This window comes from Tarenaya hassleriana, unplaced genomic scaffold, assembly GCF_000463585.1.
Source record: "Tarenaya hassleriana unplaced genomic scaffold, ASM46358v1 Cleome22, whole genome shotgun sequence".
Classification (NCBI taxonomy): domain Eukaryota; kingdom Viridiplantae; phylum Streptophyta; class Magnoliopsida; order Brassicales; family Cleomaceae; genus Tarenaya; species Tarenaya hassleriana.
In genome coordinates, this window is record NW_010965541.1 from 1,154,148 (window position 1) to 1,167,990 (window position 13,843).

General features: G+C 39.1%; 3 protein-coding genes across 5 annotated transcripts; 1 reads left to right on the top strand and 2 right to left on the bottom strand.

The window, feature by feature from the left end:
* LOC104814949 (general transcription factor 3C polypeptide 5) lies at positions 1-7,588 on the top strand. 3 transcript variants are annotated; one of them, XM_010543203.2, is made up of 16 exons: positions 1-232; positions 1,750-1,903; positions 2,257-2,512; positions 2,669-2,758; positions 2,856-2,946; positions 3,137-3,203; positions 3,820-3,862; positions 4,002-4,173; positions 4,271-4,369; positions 4,641-4,709; positions 5,136-5,274; positions 5,628-5,829; positions 6,171-6,301; positions 6,524-6,563; positions 7,004-7,238; positions 7,362-7,588. In XM_010543203.2, the coding sequence occupies exons 2-15, from the start codon at positions 1,769-1,771 to the stop codon at positions 7,201-7,203; spliced, it is 1,734 nt and encodes a 577-aa protein (XP_010541505.1). In that variant the 5' UTR covers positions 1-232; positions 1,750-1,768; the 3' UTR covers positions 7,204-7,238; positions 7,362-7,588. The 3 variants fall into 3 exon arrangements, with proteins under 3 accessions (XP_010541505.1, XP_010541504.1, XP_010541506.1); XM_010543202.2 differs by having other exon boundaries at positions 7,377-7,587; XM_010543204.2 differs by having other exon boundaries at positions 6,195-6,301; positions 7,377-7,587.
* Positions 7,589-7,635: 47 nt separating this feature from the next.
* Positions 7,636-10,699, bottom strand: LOC104814950 (two-component response regulator-like APRR5). The gene is made up of 8 exons (XM_010543205.2): positions 10,378-10,699; positions 9,572-9,733; positions 9,343-9,473; positions 9,062-9,199; positions 8,769-8,904; positions 8,475-8,676; positions 7,943-8,393; positions 7,636-7,870 (listed from the first exon to the last, which is right to left on the bottom strand). Exons 1-8 carry the CDS (start codon positions 10,622-10,624, stop codon positions 7,745-7,747), a joined length of 1,593 nt encoding a protein of 530 aa, XP_010541507.1. The 5' UTR covers positions 10,625-10,699; the 3' UTR covers positions 7,636-7,744.
* A 1,492-nt stretch (positions 10,700-12,191) lies between these two features.
* LOC104815135 (60S acidic ribosomal protein P1-like) lies at positions 12,192-13,504 on the bottom strand. Its single transcript, XM_010543455.1, has 4 exons — positions 13,413-13,504; positions 13,221-13,332; positions 12,538-12,702; positions 12,192-12,245 (listed from the first exon to the last, which is right to left on the bottom strand). Exons 2-4 carry the CDS (start codon positions 13,287-13,289, stop codon positions 12,192-12,194), a joined length of 288 nt encoding a protein of 95 aa, XP_010541757.1. The 5' UTR covers positions 13,290-13,332; positions 13,413-13,504.
* Between the last annotated feature and the right edge of the window lie 339 nt (positions 13,505-13,843).

Sequence of the window (13,843 nt, forward strand, 5' to 3'; positions counted from 1 at the left end):
CACGCGGCCCGTGTCCGCGTCTCTCTCAGCCAGTCACTTGATCGTCGATCGACTCTCCCTCCCGCCGAACCCGATCGAGCCTCTCCTCTCCCTCGCCGCCCGCCGTCGAGTCTCCTGCAGAGTCTCCGTCGTCCTCGAGACTCTGATCGAGTCTTTTCTCTCTCCCTCCGTCGTACCCGATCGAGTTACCTTTCTCTCACACCGCACCCCTCTGTTTCCCGCACGGTTTAAGGTTAGCTTCGATCGATTTTCTTGCTCGTCAATAAAAAACTTTCTAATTAGTAAAGAACAATCTTTCGATTTTAGGTTCAGTGTTCGATTCTGGTTCAAACGGTTCGGACTAGAGTTTAGGGTTTCGGCGTCCGAGGATGCTTGGGCATAATGCTTCTTCTCGTTCGAATCACTAACAAGCCTGTTTTTGGATCAGTGCGTTGATTCGTATATGTTTCTTTGTCTTTATTCCATCAATGCCAGAGCTTGCGCTTGATCTTTTTCCCCATTTGTTCTGATTCTATGCTTTGACTGGTTTGAATTCGAACATGAGCTCCTAGATTCTTGGTTTCGTAGGCCTGTTGTTTGTTGGATTAGAACTAGAACTTCTAGATTGCTAGCAGTCTCCGAAAGTCTGGATGTTGGGTTGTTTAATATTATTATTTGAACATGATTCTTGACATAGGGCTCGCCTACGGCTTGTTTCCTGCTATTCCTATGGATATGGATATTAGGGAGGCTCAGTTTTCAATTGCGCATGCATGTGTATGAACTGGACAAGAATGGTTGATCTGTTACGTGAAACTCTAGTGAATTAGATTATATGGTCCTGGGAATCTGATGCTTTAGGATGAGGTTTGAACTTTTCTGATCCGCATTTCACTTTTATTTGTCCGTTCAGAAAACTGGGATCCAAATTTGGCTTTTCATTTCAAACTTTCAATTACAGCTTCTAGTGCTATAGTTTTGTCTGATGCAAATAGAGTTGTGGTCTAATTCGATAGATTCAGGCATGTTTCAGCACTTTTAGTTCTCATTTATGTCATAAACTAGTAGTTTTTGTTGGTTCTGAAACATTGAAATGGTCGAGTCTTTTGAACGAAATCTCAAAATGGCTTTTGCATAGGGTTATGTCACTGACTCACTGCTTATTTTGTGAAGAATTTGGAAGATATCCAACTTCTATTCTGCCTTTATATCTCTAGGCTCTTGTTCTTCTTTCCTACAAGCGCCTCAATAGGAATTCACTAAGTGTTAATAATCTGACAAGTCTTAAAACTCTTAGCGAACTGTAAGTGAGCTATAGCAGAAGTCCCAAAACTTCATATTTTTGAATGATTACCTTCAGATTTGTTCTTCGGCATTTGGGACCTTGTTTTAGAACTTGTAGTTGTATTTGATTTTAGTGTTTTTCTCAAATTGTTTATGGAAATGAATGTTTATGGATGTGTGCTTCTGAGGGTCCGACCATCCAAAAATTTCTGGGGGTCCCAGAATGGACACGGGTTCGGATACCCGAACCATAGGAGTTTCCAAACAATTTTTTTCTTCTCTTTGCGCTTCCGATTTTGTTGGTTTGTCTCGTGCCTGCTGGTGTTTCATCTTCCTTAGACCGTAACATCCAATAGCTGCCGAGATTAGCTCTAGGAAATTGTATATGTGCTTCTTTTAAGAGAAAAAAGCTAGAGAAACTAACCTCTAACACACTTTTCAAATTAGACATTTCATTTATCTCTGTATTTCTTGCATTACAACTAGGTGATCAAGGGAAGAAACAATGGGAGTCATAGAAAACGGGACGATCTCGGGTACTTTGCCGAGCACAGAGGCTTTTGTAGTGCACTATCCAGGGTACCCCTCATCGATTTCACGAGCCGTTGATACTCTTGGAGGAATTGAAGGGATTAAAATGGTAAAATCTGTTTTTGCCTAAGACCCTTTTGGCCAAATTGCCTGTGCTTTTTGTGTTAGTCTTTACAATGAATGCATAATTTATATGATAATAAGTTCTTGCTATGCGTATGTGCGTGATGGCGGCACCCTTAGGCCTTTCATAGTGGCTATTGTCTAAACATCTCACTTTAATCTTTATTTAGTAACACTGCTTCTCTTTTTCACAAAAACTTGCTGTTACAGTTATTTTTCTTCACATCCCATGGAAAAGAATGAAAAACAAAATTCCCGGTACAATACATGAATGAGTTGTTGTTGGTAGCTAAGTTTTGCTGAAGTTTTTCAAATTTTATTCCTTTAAGTTTCTTGCAGGCAAGGGGATCTGCCTCAAACAAGCTCGAGCTGCGCTTCCGCCCTGAAGACCCTTATGCACATCCCGCCTTGGGAGAACAATGTTCTTCTAACAGTTTTTTGTTAAGAATCTCTAAGAAGGAGCTCACTCAAGATTCTCGGCCTGAAAGTCAAACAGTTCTTGCCACTACTGGAGTCGAACCATGCTTATCAGAAGATCGCCCAGCCCTGTGCTGTGATATCGTTTCCCGTGTCTCTGGTTCTTATCATTTTGATGGTAAGAAACTAGCTCTCCTGCATTCCTATCGTAGTTGGACTCTTGTGTATCTGACGTTGTCTTCCATATTATTTTGAGATCTCGCTCAATATGTTACATTGTGTTGCATATATTTTTTGCAAACTTATCATTTCTATTTGCGTGGATTTTGCCAAGGCATGGCCGACTATCAGCACGTTATTCCGATTCATGCCGATATTGCGCAGAAGAAGAAGAGAAAGTGGATGGAGATGGAGTCACTTGCAGGCAAATCATCCTCAGTCATTTGATATTTTACATTGTTGTGCAAATTCTTTTGTGACGTCGTATAATATGAGCAAGTCCTTCCTCTTATACCATGCAGCAAACAGTGATCTCATGGATCTGGCAGACGAAGACGTGATGATGTTATTGCCACCTTTTTTCGCACCCAAAGATATACCAGAAAACTTGGTGTACGATTGTGCTCTCTTATTTATTTTTAGTGTTCACTTATTTCTTCTTCGGTAACATAGTTTACCCGCTTGAAGCTGTTTGTGCTCTCCAATTCCGAGTTAGGAATAAATATGATAAGTTCAATCAAGCAGCTTTCAACTATAGTGTCATTTCCAGTTTCCCCTGATTGATTGACTGTGTGATTTGCAGGCTACGACTACCAGCCTCATCTGGTTCCAAAAAGAAAGAGGAGGTGGCAGCTCAGAACTCTTCCGAGGTAAAATAAGAAAACAGGACCAAAATCAGTCTTTTCAGCTGATGTGGTTAAACTTAAAATTGAAATTTGAGAGAAAAGTGTCTGTAAAGCATATTCTTTTATCACTAAGATACTCAATGTTTTGTTAGAAGTAACCAGTGGCTGGGTGAATGTTTTGTGGTTTAGTTTAGTGATTAAGTTTTGATTCTTTCTCGATGGAATTTGAATTTGGGTGCTTGGGGAGTTGAATTCCATGAAGTTTAGGCAGGATGGATCTTGGAGTATAATTGCTGGTAAGCAAAATTTAGTGTGTAACGAGTTTTGAGGTTCGTATTCCTTTGTTGGCATGATGATTTTCTGTCATATGGACTCTTTCCTGTAGATTCTTTTGGTCAGTAAACACTTGACTTTGGCTCCAAACAATCTATTCTTTTGTGTTTTGCCTACTCATACGACATTCTATATTCAATAAATAATAACTGTCTTACTTGCACTAGTGAACCATCAAGAATTCACAGTTTTTTCGAGTTCTTTTATATGTCGAAAATGTCGTGACAGGTTACTTATCTTTTAGTTGTGATTTCTCCATCTCCATGTGCTAATTGTTTTGTTCAAATGATTTTCTTTTCTAATGCAGATTGATACGGGCCCGATATTTGCAATCGATTTCGGTGTCAAAGATATCCTTTTTCTTTCACACTGTTTTCCCAATCTTCTAGAGCTTTTTTTTTCTTTTGACCTCTGCAAGTGTCACAGTCATGTTTGTTTGAAACCTCCACTTCTTCGGTTTGTTTTTTGGTGTTTCCTTAGCATTCATACAGATACCGAAGATATTAAACTGGGAAGACTTTATTGTCCGTGGCTCCAACCAATGGCAATGGCAGGAAGCAGTGTCTGCACTGTTTGATGAGCGGCCCATATGGCCTAGAGAGTCTGTGGTTCAACGGCTACTTGATAAAGGTTTTAAATGCACACATCATATGTTGAACAGGTAAAAGAACCACTAATATTGTTTTCTTATACATGAGAGGGTTTTCTTGAAACAGAATAATGTCAAGGATGAATTTATTTCTATATTTTCTTTACAGATTTTTGCTTAGGGCTGCATATTATTTCTCAGGCGGTCCATTTCTTAGATTCTGGATTAAAAGAGGCTATGATCCACGGATAGATCCTGAGTCTCGGATGTGAGTTCAATCTTAACAATCTTATTCATTTTCTTAGTGTATGAATTACAGTGTGCGATTGCATGGGACATATGCAAACACGCGTGGTTTTGCATTTGTTATTTTTTTAAAAAAGTTTATATCATTTTCTAATGCAAATGGCAAACTGGAGTGTGTGAATGGTGATAAAGTTTGGCTTTCGAGATACAATTTTTTTTTTCATTTCTCACTTTTTTCTGCATCCAGTCCAGTAGCACGTCAAAAGGTTTCATCTGGGTAATTTATTTTTCAGATATCAGAGAATGGAATTCAGGGTTCCACCTGAGTTACGGGGTTATTGCGACGCTAATGCAACTAACAAGTGAGTTTTACCCTCATCCCGTAAATTTTTATATTCTGCTTTCTCTGTCCTAGCTTTAAGATTGTAGCGAATCAATTGAATGATAAATTAGAAGCTCTAAAAGAACGATGCTTATGTTCAAAATTTGTCGAAGATCATCAAATTTACATTTGTATACGAGATCTTGTAACTTTTCATTTCAAATTTAATGTTAAGTTTATACGTTGGTGTTGCTCTAGTTTAACTCCAATGAATTTTATGATTTTCAGCAGTTTTCCATCCGATCTCGGCACAAAAAACTCTTGAGAAGTTTATTATAGTTGTTGGATTATGTGATTGATTTGACATGGGTTCTGGGAAAAAGTTTGTGGTGCGATCATCACATGTATGTTGGAGAAAGCTTGGGATTATAGGGTTATGTTTATCCATTTTCTCTCTTTGTTACAGATTAAAGCCGAAATGGGATGACATTTGCGCTTTTAAAGTCTTTCCTTTCAAGTGCCAAACATTTTTGCAGTTGTTTGAACTGGAAGATGAGTACGTTCAGCAAGAGATAAGACAACCTCCGAAACAGACTACTTGTAGCGTGAGTTTTATACTTAGCTTTTATTATTAAATGTGCGATTATTGACTTATGTTTGTGCAAGTTACTTCTAAATGTTTAAATACTTTTATCATTTTCAAATGAAACGGGTGAAAGCCATAATTTTTTAGCTTTTGGCTAATAGGTGTAAAGGTGAACATTTTGCTCCTTTGTTTTAGAAAAATTACATATATTCTTTAATGGTGACACAAACGCGTTAATTACAGTCCACGTATCGCAGATGAAACCATATTTTTGTGTAGAACAGACATAAAAACTCTAGCAAGTTCTTAAACTCATCAACTTGAACAGGCTTCCCTGTGAAATCTGATCTACAATCTGGTTTGGTTTTGCAGTATAAAACAGGATGGTTCTCCGAAGCCACACTCGAGACTCTGAGACTCCATGTGTCTGTGAGGTTTGTGTCTGTGTTTCCTGAACCTGGTTTCGAGGATGTGTTTAAATCTATTCAAGAAGAGTTTGAAAGATCTAAGATGATACGCACCCACAAAGATGCAATGAAACCATGTCAAGAGAAGCACCGGGAAACAACTAAAGGTTAGATTGTATATAAAACTGAGTCTCCACCTCCTTTGAACGGTTTAACCATCCAAATATCACTGGTGATGCACACATCCTAGCTTTCGTATCTGTCTTCAGATTCAATGTTGCAACTAATGGCCTTAGTCAATGGTTAAAGCATTGTAAAAAGGAACTGGTCATAGTGTAGGGGTGTCCACAATGGTGGCCTCAAAATAAAATCGAAAGTGGTGAAATTAACCAAAAGAGTTGGGATGAAATATGGCTTTTTCTGTATATGTGCCAAAGGCATACCACCAAGTGTTATGCTTATTGTCATTGTTATTTTGGTGTTCTCTTTGAAAATATGGAAGCAACAGACTGTGACAGGAAACAATCTGCAGATGATGATGATAACGAAAAGTCTAAAAGCTCAATGGATGAGAAAGGAGATGATATTAACGTGGAAGAAGATGATGAAGACCTAGATGAACCTGAGGAGCTCGATCTGGTAACTGTGATGAGCATACATTTTCTTGTTTCTTTTGCATTTAAAGAGAAATTCAAATAATAATTATTAAAATATCTATGGTTACTGGAAAAAAAAAGAAAAAGACTAGAACAGGAACGTCATCAGTCCCAGGAGGACAGTGTCCTCTTCTTTAAAAGAGCTATCAGCAGAACATAGTTCAGTTTCATCATCTCTTTGTTCCTCTATTTCCTTCTTTTGCAGGCTGCAGATGATGATGAGATTTCGCTTGACTCGCATGGATGTATCCTTCTACTATTGTCTGTAAGAACACACACGGATGTTTTCTCGATTGATTACTCCAAAATTTAGAAGCTTTTTTCAAGTTTCAGGGTTTAGGACGAGGTTAAGAGCTAACTGAAAGGCTTTTCTTTTAAGTTTTTGGGTTCTAGACCAAGTCTAGGAATAAACCTATGATGCTATTCAAGATTGCCGAGGTTTAGGCCCAGATTTAGAACAAAAACTGGGAAGGTTTTCTCAGTTTAGGGGTCAGGATCAAATTTAGATATGGATGTGTCCTTCAAAACACTGCAACACAACCCAGAACTGGCTTCATAAATAACAAATCTGGATAAATACTGGTTTTCTTGACTGCTGTTAACTTGTAAGCTTTTCTTAGTTCCAGGTTTTTTTTTTTACACAAGAGTTCTACTGTTTCTTCACGTTTTCCTATATGATGATAAGATCTTGATATGGAGAACAACTCAAGAACATATCTGCAAGGGCTGTTTGATAGTTTCCCAACTGTAGACCCGGGTTTCGTACAAAACTACGGTGTTGATGATGGGAGTGATGGAGAATATGAGATATATGAGCAAGAATCTGATGGCGTGTGTTCCGATGATGACATTAACATAGATGATGATGATGATGATGATGAGTGAGGAAAATCTGTCTTGCGACCTGAGTAGAAACCCAGGTACTGCTATTACTCTGTTACCTTTGTATATTATTCTACTTCCGTAACTATGGCCGTCGGCTATAAGACAAAATCGGAACATGAAGTCAGTTTGGTGATTCTGTTCTGTCATTTATTTGGTAGACTTGTTTAATGTAGAGATGATTTCAGTCCGGTGAATAAATCTTCCTCCGGCTGCAATCTCCGGGAAGTTTCTGACCGTCGGAGAGGTTTGAGATATCATAGATACAGGTACTCTGTTTGACACAAGGCTGAGAGATCCGATGCAACAAATTGGGCATGGTTTAGCTATTTTTGCCTTTTACTTGTAATGTTTTAATTTTTGAGAAATTCCTGTTTTTTTTTTGTTAGTTTAATTTAATATTGATTTCCGTTGTTTTAAATATATTTCAATTCATTTGGAAAATAAAATTGTGCTGATTCCAAAAGTAGTGTGCTTGTTCAGTTTACATAGCATATTCTTTGCCTGGGCTTGTTCGAGAGCTAGTATTGAGCTTTCGATATTCCTAAACCCTAGAACACGGGACAACTGCTGATTCAGTTGGAGGATCAGGAACTTGGGCATGACGAACGAATTGCCCCTTCACTCGCGGCCGCTGCTCTGCCAGCTTCTTTCGGCTCTCATACCTCACCTGTGTTAAGTTACGTTAGTCCAGTTGTTCTTTTTCTCAGAAGCATAAGAATGTGAAGATCAAAGTTTGTACCTTTTTCTCGAAACACCTTTCTTTGCGTTTCATCCGGAATTTAGTAAGAGCCTCTTCCCGTTGTCGAGTTTTCACGTCGGGTGACGTCAACGAGTTTGGCGATGTGGTACACTCTTGTGAACATCCTGCTGGTATACCACTGTTCAAGCTCGGCCGGGAAGTAGGGCTCGTCGTTGACTGAACGGGTGCCACGGCAGATGTGCAACCCGAGTTTTGACAGCTGAAACGTATACCCTTTACGGGAATGGGAGCTGGGTAAGAGCTCCACGGAGGTCCAGAGGCATACACCCTGTTGTAAGCGCTTGGAGGTGGTCCCGATGAATCGGAACGGTCTGAAGTCCCAGCGTCAGACGAAATCTTATCGTCCTGATTTGCCTCCACACATAATAATCTTTGATCCGAAACCCCGGAAGAGATTGAACACTGTGTCTGTAATGGCCTGTGAACGTACCTGCAAAACAAGAAAACCATCAAAAACAATGCCAAAGACCTGTACTATTGAGCAGCAAGGAATTCGTATGAGATGACTAACCGTGTGAAAGCCGAAGCACTGGATGGCCAGAGACAAGAGGTGTTAGATCTTCTCAAGGAGAGATCGAGCTCTAGCAGAGACCCGTAAATGGCTGTGGATGTACTTTCTTCTCTATCGCATTCTTCATTTCTTCTAAACGATGCTCCCATGAAGTCTATGGCTTCTTGACATGCCTCTCTGAGCTCCGCGACACTCTGAGTTCCTAAAAAAATCACAACAACTTTAGTGGTGGATTTGACGGGAAATCCGTCACAAATTCAAACTTTAGAAGCTTGCAGCAGAACATGAGCTTACTCCTTGTCTCGTTCTCCACAACTTCCATATCGTTGAACAGAGACTTCCCACACTTAGCCTGCAACGAGCCTCTCGGGTTATTATTATTATCCACATATGCACTATCGCCGTCCAGTTCAGGACTCGTACACGAGCTCTGCAAGAGAAAACCGAAGGTTGAGAACAATCCCCTGAGTAACCATGGAGAACAACACCTTCCTTCAAAGGAGCAAACTTTCTTTAAATTTGCGGGAGATTGTTTTGAGAATAAGATGCAGATTGCAGAGCAAAAATAAGGGTATTCAGAGACTAACATGAGCATCATTTCCTTTATCAATCACCGGCCTCTCAGCGGTGTTTCCACGGTTACTCGTGGAATTGTTCTCAGACGTGGCCTCAAGCTTCTGCTGTCCAATCCTCTCATCTATTGAAAAGTCCCCAGCAGCAAATCCCTATCAACAAGAATCAAGAACAGATCTTTGACCGATAAAGAAAAGAAGTATTAAACTGAGATTCGAGTGGAAAAATGCCCAAGTTTTCAACGATTCCCATACTCAGACAGTACAAAGAATACAAGATTGGACAGTGGGCATACACATTGTCTCCTCCATACATGTCGCCAGAGATTTCTCAGCTCATTCCTCCTCAACGGTTTAACAAGATAATCGGCTGCACCTTTCAACATGCACTTATACACAGTACTGACTGAGTCCTGTGTCGACATCACTGCAGAAACCCAATCCAAGAACGAAGGATATGTTAATCAAATAAATTATTTCACGAGCAACAAGAAACAGAAGCTTGTGTGTAGAATAAATCCCTACTTATGACAGGAACGTTCTTGCATATCTCGTGCTCCATGATGAGCGTTAGAAATGCGTATCCAGAAATCGAAGGCAGATCAATCTCAGTCAATATCAGATCTACACTTTCAGGCCTCCCTTTTAGTATCTCCCATGCCTTGAGGCCGTCGGCAACAGCAACAACTGAGGAGACAGATCGTTATAACTCCATAAGCTCAGAATGGAATGGCAATGTCAGAAGGCAGACAATGAAACAAAACACAAAAGAGATTATAGGTAGGCAGATGATTTCAGAAACTACAGCTGAAGGGTTCTGAAAACAAGACAGTTGCCGGTGTGAAAGTTCCGACCTTGTAGCGAGGCCAATGACACGAAACTTAACATAATGGGCATTTCATCAAACTCATGGTCGACACAAATCTCAAGCAACTGCTAAGGGCAATCAGCCATTTGCAGCAAATTCATTGTCCAACGGGACATCATACAAACAACTAACATAGATCAAACTTGTTAGCGTCCACCAACTAAATAAGCTGAAATAACCCCCAGCGTCCTCCATTTGCTTCGAAAACAGTCACTTTTGAAATCTTTATTCAGATTCGAACAGATAAGAAAACTGACTCGAATTCTCTCTATTACTAAAGTTAGCCGAACATTCCTAAGTTCTTCGCTTTACAAGTTCATAGACCGATCCCAGATCGAGGATTCGAAAGGCAAACCCAAAAACAACAAAGAACCAAAAAATATCGGTTTTGAAACGAAACCAACCAAGGAAACTCCGATTCTAACAGCGACGACAACATAGAAACAGAGACAGCAAAACTGACCTCTGTAACCGCATTTCCTGAGAAGGGCTCCGACTATCTGTCTGGTCGAATCGTCGGCTTCAACGAGAAGAACCCTCAAGGCGATTTTCGGCAGGAACCTCTCCCACTTAACAAGACCCTTTCCATCGCCGCCTTCTCCGGCGTCCATCCTCCGCCTCCGCCGCCGCTGCAACATCTCTCCGCCGCCCTCCGCCGTCGCCTTCGCAACCTCAACCACTTCTTCGCTGCTCACGACCACTTCTCCCATCTCCCAACAGTCGTCTCGCAAAAACGAAGCCTCTGGAGGGAAAAGAAACGCAAAAGTCGGAGTAGAAATGTTTGCCAAAAAAATCTCTCGCGTATCTTATTCTTATCCACCGCGGGCAAAAATAAAAATATCTGAATATCTGGTAATCTGATCCAACGGCTGAGAAGCAAAACACGCTGACAACCGATCCCGATCCTACGGTTCAGAAACGTCAGAAGGCTGCAAAATATCTAGAAGAGTCTGAAAGGTGGCCCACATTGCCACGTCAGGCCTAATGATACAATTTGACTTTTATTTTAAAAATTTTATTTGGTTTGGTGCGTTGGTTTGGTCATTTGGTGGTGCATGTTTAAAGTTGGATCTTTATTTCCACTATTATTTTAATTCATCAAAATTATAGGCCTCGTATCATAAATCAACGTTATTCGTATTCTATTGTCTTTACAAAAACTCATCTCAATTGTAAATAACTAAACAATTGTAATTATATTAAGCTTTTGCTCGTCTACTATGCAAAATTTATTTGTAAAGATGACCCCCAAAACATATATATATATATATATATATATATATGATATCACAAATCGGTTTCATATTTTTACCCCGTTGAATTAACTTGTGACATAAGATGCGTGTGAAGGTTAAAGATTATTATAGGGACACGTGGCATATGTAGGGCCACAGAAAATGAAAAAATGATTAAGATATTTTGGGGAGGAGACAAGACAACGAGAGGCTTCTTATCTTTGGGTGGATAAGATCTTGACACGTTAGACGCTTTATATGGGTGGCTTCGGTTTCAGTTCGTATTTGGTTATCTATGGGTTCCCTTATTTCGGTGATTTTTGTATTGAATTTGATACAATTTAATTATATTCTATTTGAATTAAGATATAGTAATAAATATTAATTTAAAAAAAAAATTACTCTCTTTTCAATTTTTATTCAGTTCGGATTTAATTTCTATTTTTAGAATTAAAAAATTATAATTATTTATTTTTTTATCTAATTTTTAATTCAATTTTTCTGTTATTCGATTATGTGACACGACTTTCCCTTTGACTCGACCAAAATATCTCGCCGCCCCACACACTGCGCGTATACTATTAACCGAATAGGTAACGTACTCGCCCCTCACATCCACTCACAGGAGGTCGAATATTCGTCCGAGCGAGTGAATGCACGCGCTCGTGATCGTCGTGTGCCGAATGCTTTCAAAGGATACATGGTTCCGTTCCTTGCTTTCATAATACATAATTTTGTAATTTGACCCGTTATTATAAGAAAATATTTTTTTATTTACAAAATTGAACACGATATGACCCTTAAATTTCTGGATTTCGCCTGCAGGATAAAATAAATATAAAACCAAAACCGGACTTTGCGTTACGTAACAAAATCGATTCATGAATTCTAAGGGGACATAAAGCGGTCTTCAACAAGAAAAACAAAACTACTCTGGAAACTTGTAACTGGAAAGATAAGGAAAAGAGACAACAAATCGAAGATTGCTCTTTAGCAAGGGGAAAAAAAACAAAACACAAATGACAAAATGGAACAGAACCTCTTAGTCGAACAAGCTGAATCCCATGTCATCATCACTCTCCTCCTTGGGCTCCTCCTGTTTATAGATACAATTTGTTCACAATCACAGCAAAATTTATCATCTTGGGTTATGGTGAACGCAACAAAATATCACATGGGCTAAGCGTATGTAACTGAGGAAAATATATATATATATATTAATTTTTATAAATTAAAATTAACTTAGTTTATATTTTTTTATTGAAATACTCTTATATACTAATTTGTTTAAGGTTTTTCTAAAATACATATTGATTAAAAATTATTTATATTTGTTATCAAATTCTATTTTTATTTTGTTTCAATTTTTCCAACAAATATAAGATTACTATAAAAGAAAACAAATATATCATGGGCCCAGCCACACCACCAGAACCAACGTTCATGATGAGATCATCGATGTTCTTCTTCTCACAGAGCTTGGCGAAAAGGCTTGGCCAGTAGGACTCAACACTCAAGTTGGCTGCTTTTACTAAGGCAGATATCTTCTCAGCCTGATCATCATCAGAATCAATGCCGGATATCAAACTGACTTAACTTCTAATCAATAAAACTGGTTTTAGCAAGAGTTACAATAAAACAAAGCACAGATACTGAACATAAGCATAATCTCAACAATGTCATTGACTAAAGGGACGGACCCGAGGAAAGCAGAGGTCAGACACGGTTCACCTTATGATACAAATGCTAGATTACAACCCAATTGCCACACTAACAAACGCAGGAACCAAAGCCACAAAATTATAATCAAAATAAGGACAAGAAATTCCAGTAAACAATACAAAATATTACAGATTCCAAAATAACAAAAACATGATTCACGATTCTCAATAACGAGTAAAAATGTTACGCGTGACTACATTTGAATTTACATCAATCATTACGGTATCTTCAATTGGAAACTAACACTGAACCAAACCTAGAAACTAGTCTAAATTAAGATTCAAATAAAATTAAAGAAATCTTCAAAATTAACGTGACAATCATCAACGAGAAATGAGAGGAAACTTACGGTGACGTGGATTCCCTCGTCGTGGAGAATGAGAGCGGCGTAAGTACAAGCGAGCTCACCGGTGGCCATTGCAGCTTAGCTTGTCTGCAGGTATTATCACCTTCCAACGGATCTGCAAAGCCACGCGAACAAATTCATCAAACAATACGCATTGTGGCAGGCGAAACCAAGAGAGCGAGAGAGATTACAAACCTTGAGGAGAGAGATGCTGCTGTTGGGGGAACGGAGATCTAGGGTTAGAAGGAGAGAGGAAATTTATATGAGAGGAAACTAGGGTTTTCAGGAAATAGAGGATGGAAAAAAAGGCCACTTCGTGACTAAACTTCTGAACGTGGGCCTTTATTGGGCTTCGGGCCCAGAAAGTGAATTATTTATATCGACTGAATCTCTAACATTTTTTTTAACCGTGTAATCCGTTGTACGGCCCTTCGGACCGGACACCGGTTCGACCCCATAGGTCGAACAATATTTCGGACAATAAATCCACCGATCTCTGCACAGTAATCGACAAACCGTACGATGTAAACAAGACGAAACTGACCGACTCAGGAAACTCCGATCTTAGAAGTAATCGAACCAACGTATACATACCAAATGTACACATATTTTACATTATATTAAAA

Excerpts from the sequence above, each read along its gene's own strand:
- LOC104814949 (XM_010543203.2), top strand. The coding sequence starts at position 1,769 with ATGGGAGTCATAGAAAACGGGACGATCTCGGGTACTTTGCCGAGCACA. Across the intron at positions 2,759-2,855 it reads GGAGATGGAGTCACTTGCAG|CAAACAGTGATCTCATGGAT; the intron begins GCAAATCATCCT and ends TATACCATGCAG. Across the intron at positions 4,174-4,270 it reads ACACATCATATGTTGAACAG|ATTTTTGCTTAGGGCTGCAT; the intron begins GTAAAAGAACCA and ends TTTTCTTTACAG.
- LOC104815135 (XM_010543455.1), bottom strand. The coding sequence starts at position 13,289 with ATGGCCACCGGTGAGCTCGCTTGTACTTACGCCGCTCTCATTCTCCAC. Across the intron at positions 12,703-13,220 it reads ACGAGGGAATCCACGTCACC|GCTGAGAAGATATCTGCCTT; the intron begins GTAAGTTTCCTC and ends GATGATGATCAG. Across the intron at positions 12,246-12,537 it reads TATATTTGTTTTCTTTTATA|GAGGAGCCCAAGGAGGAGAG; the intron begins GTAATCTTATAT and ends ATCTATAAACAG.
- LOC104814950 (XM_010543205.2), bottom strand. The coding sequence starts at position 10,624 with ATGGGAGAAGTGGTCGTGAGCAGCGAAGAAGTGGTTGAGGTTGCGAAG. Across the intron at positions 9,734-10,377 it reads CAGGAAATGCGGTTACAGAG|TTGTTGCTGTTGCCGACGGC; the intron begins GTCAGTTTTGCT and ends CTGTCTCCTCAG. Across the intron at positions 9,200-9,342 it reads ATGTATGGAGGAGACAATGT|GGATTTGCTGCTGGGGACTT; the intron begins GTATGCCCACTG and ends TCTTGTTGATAG.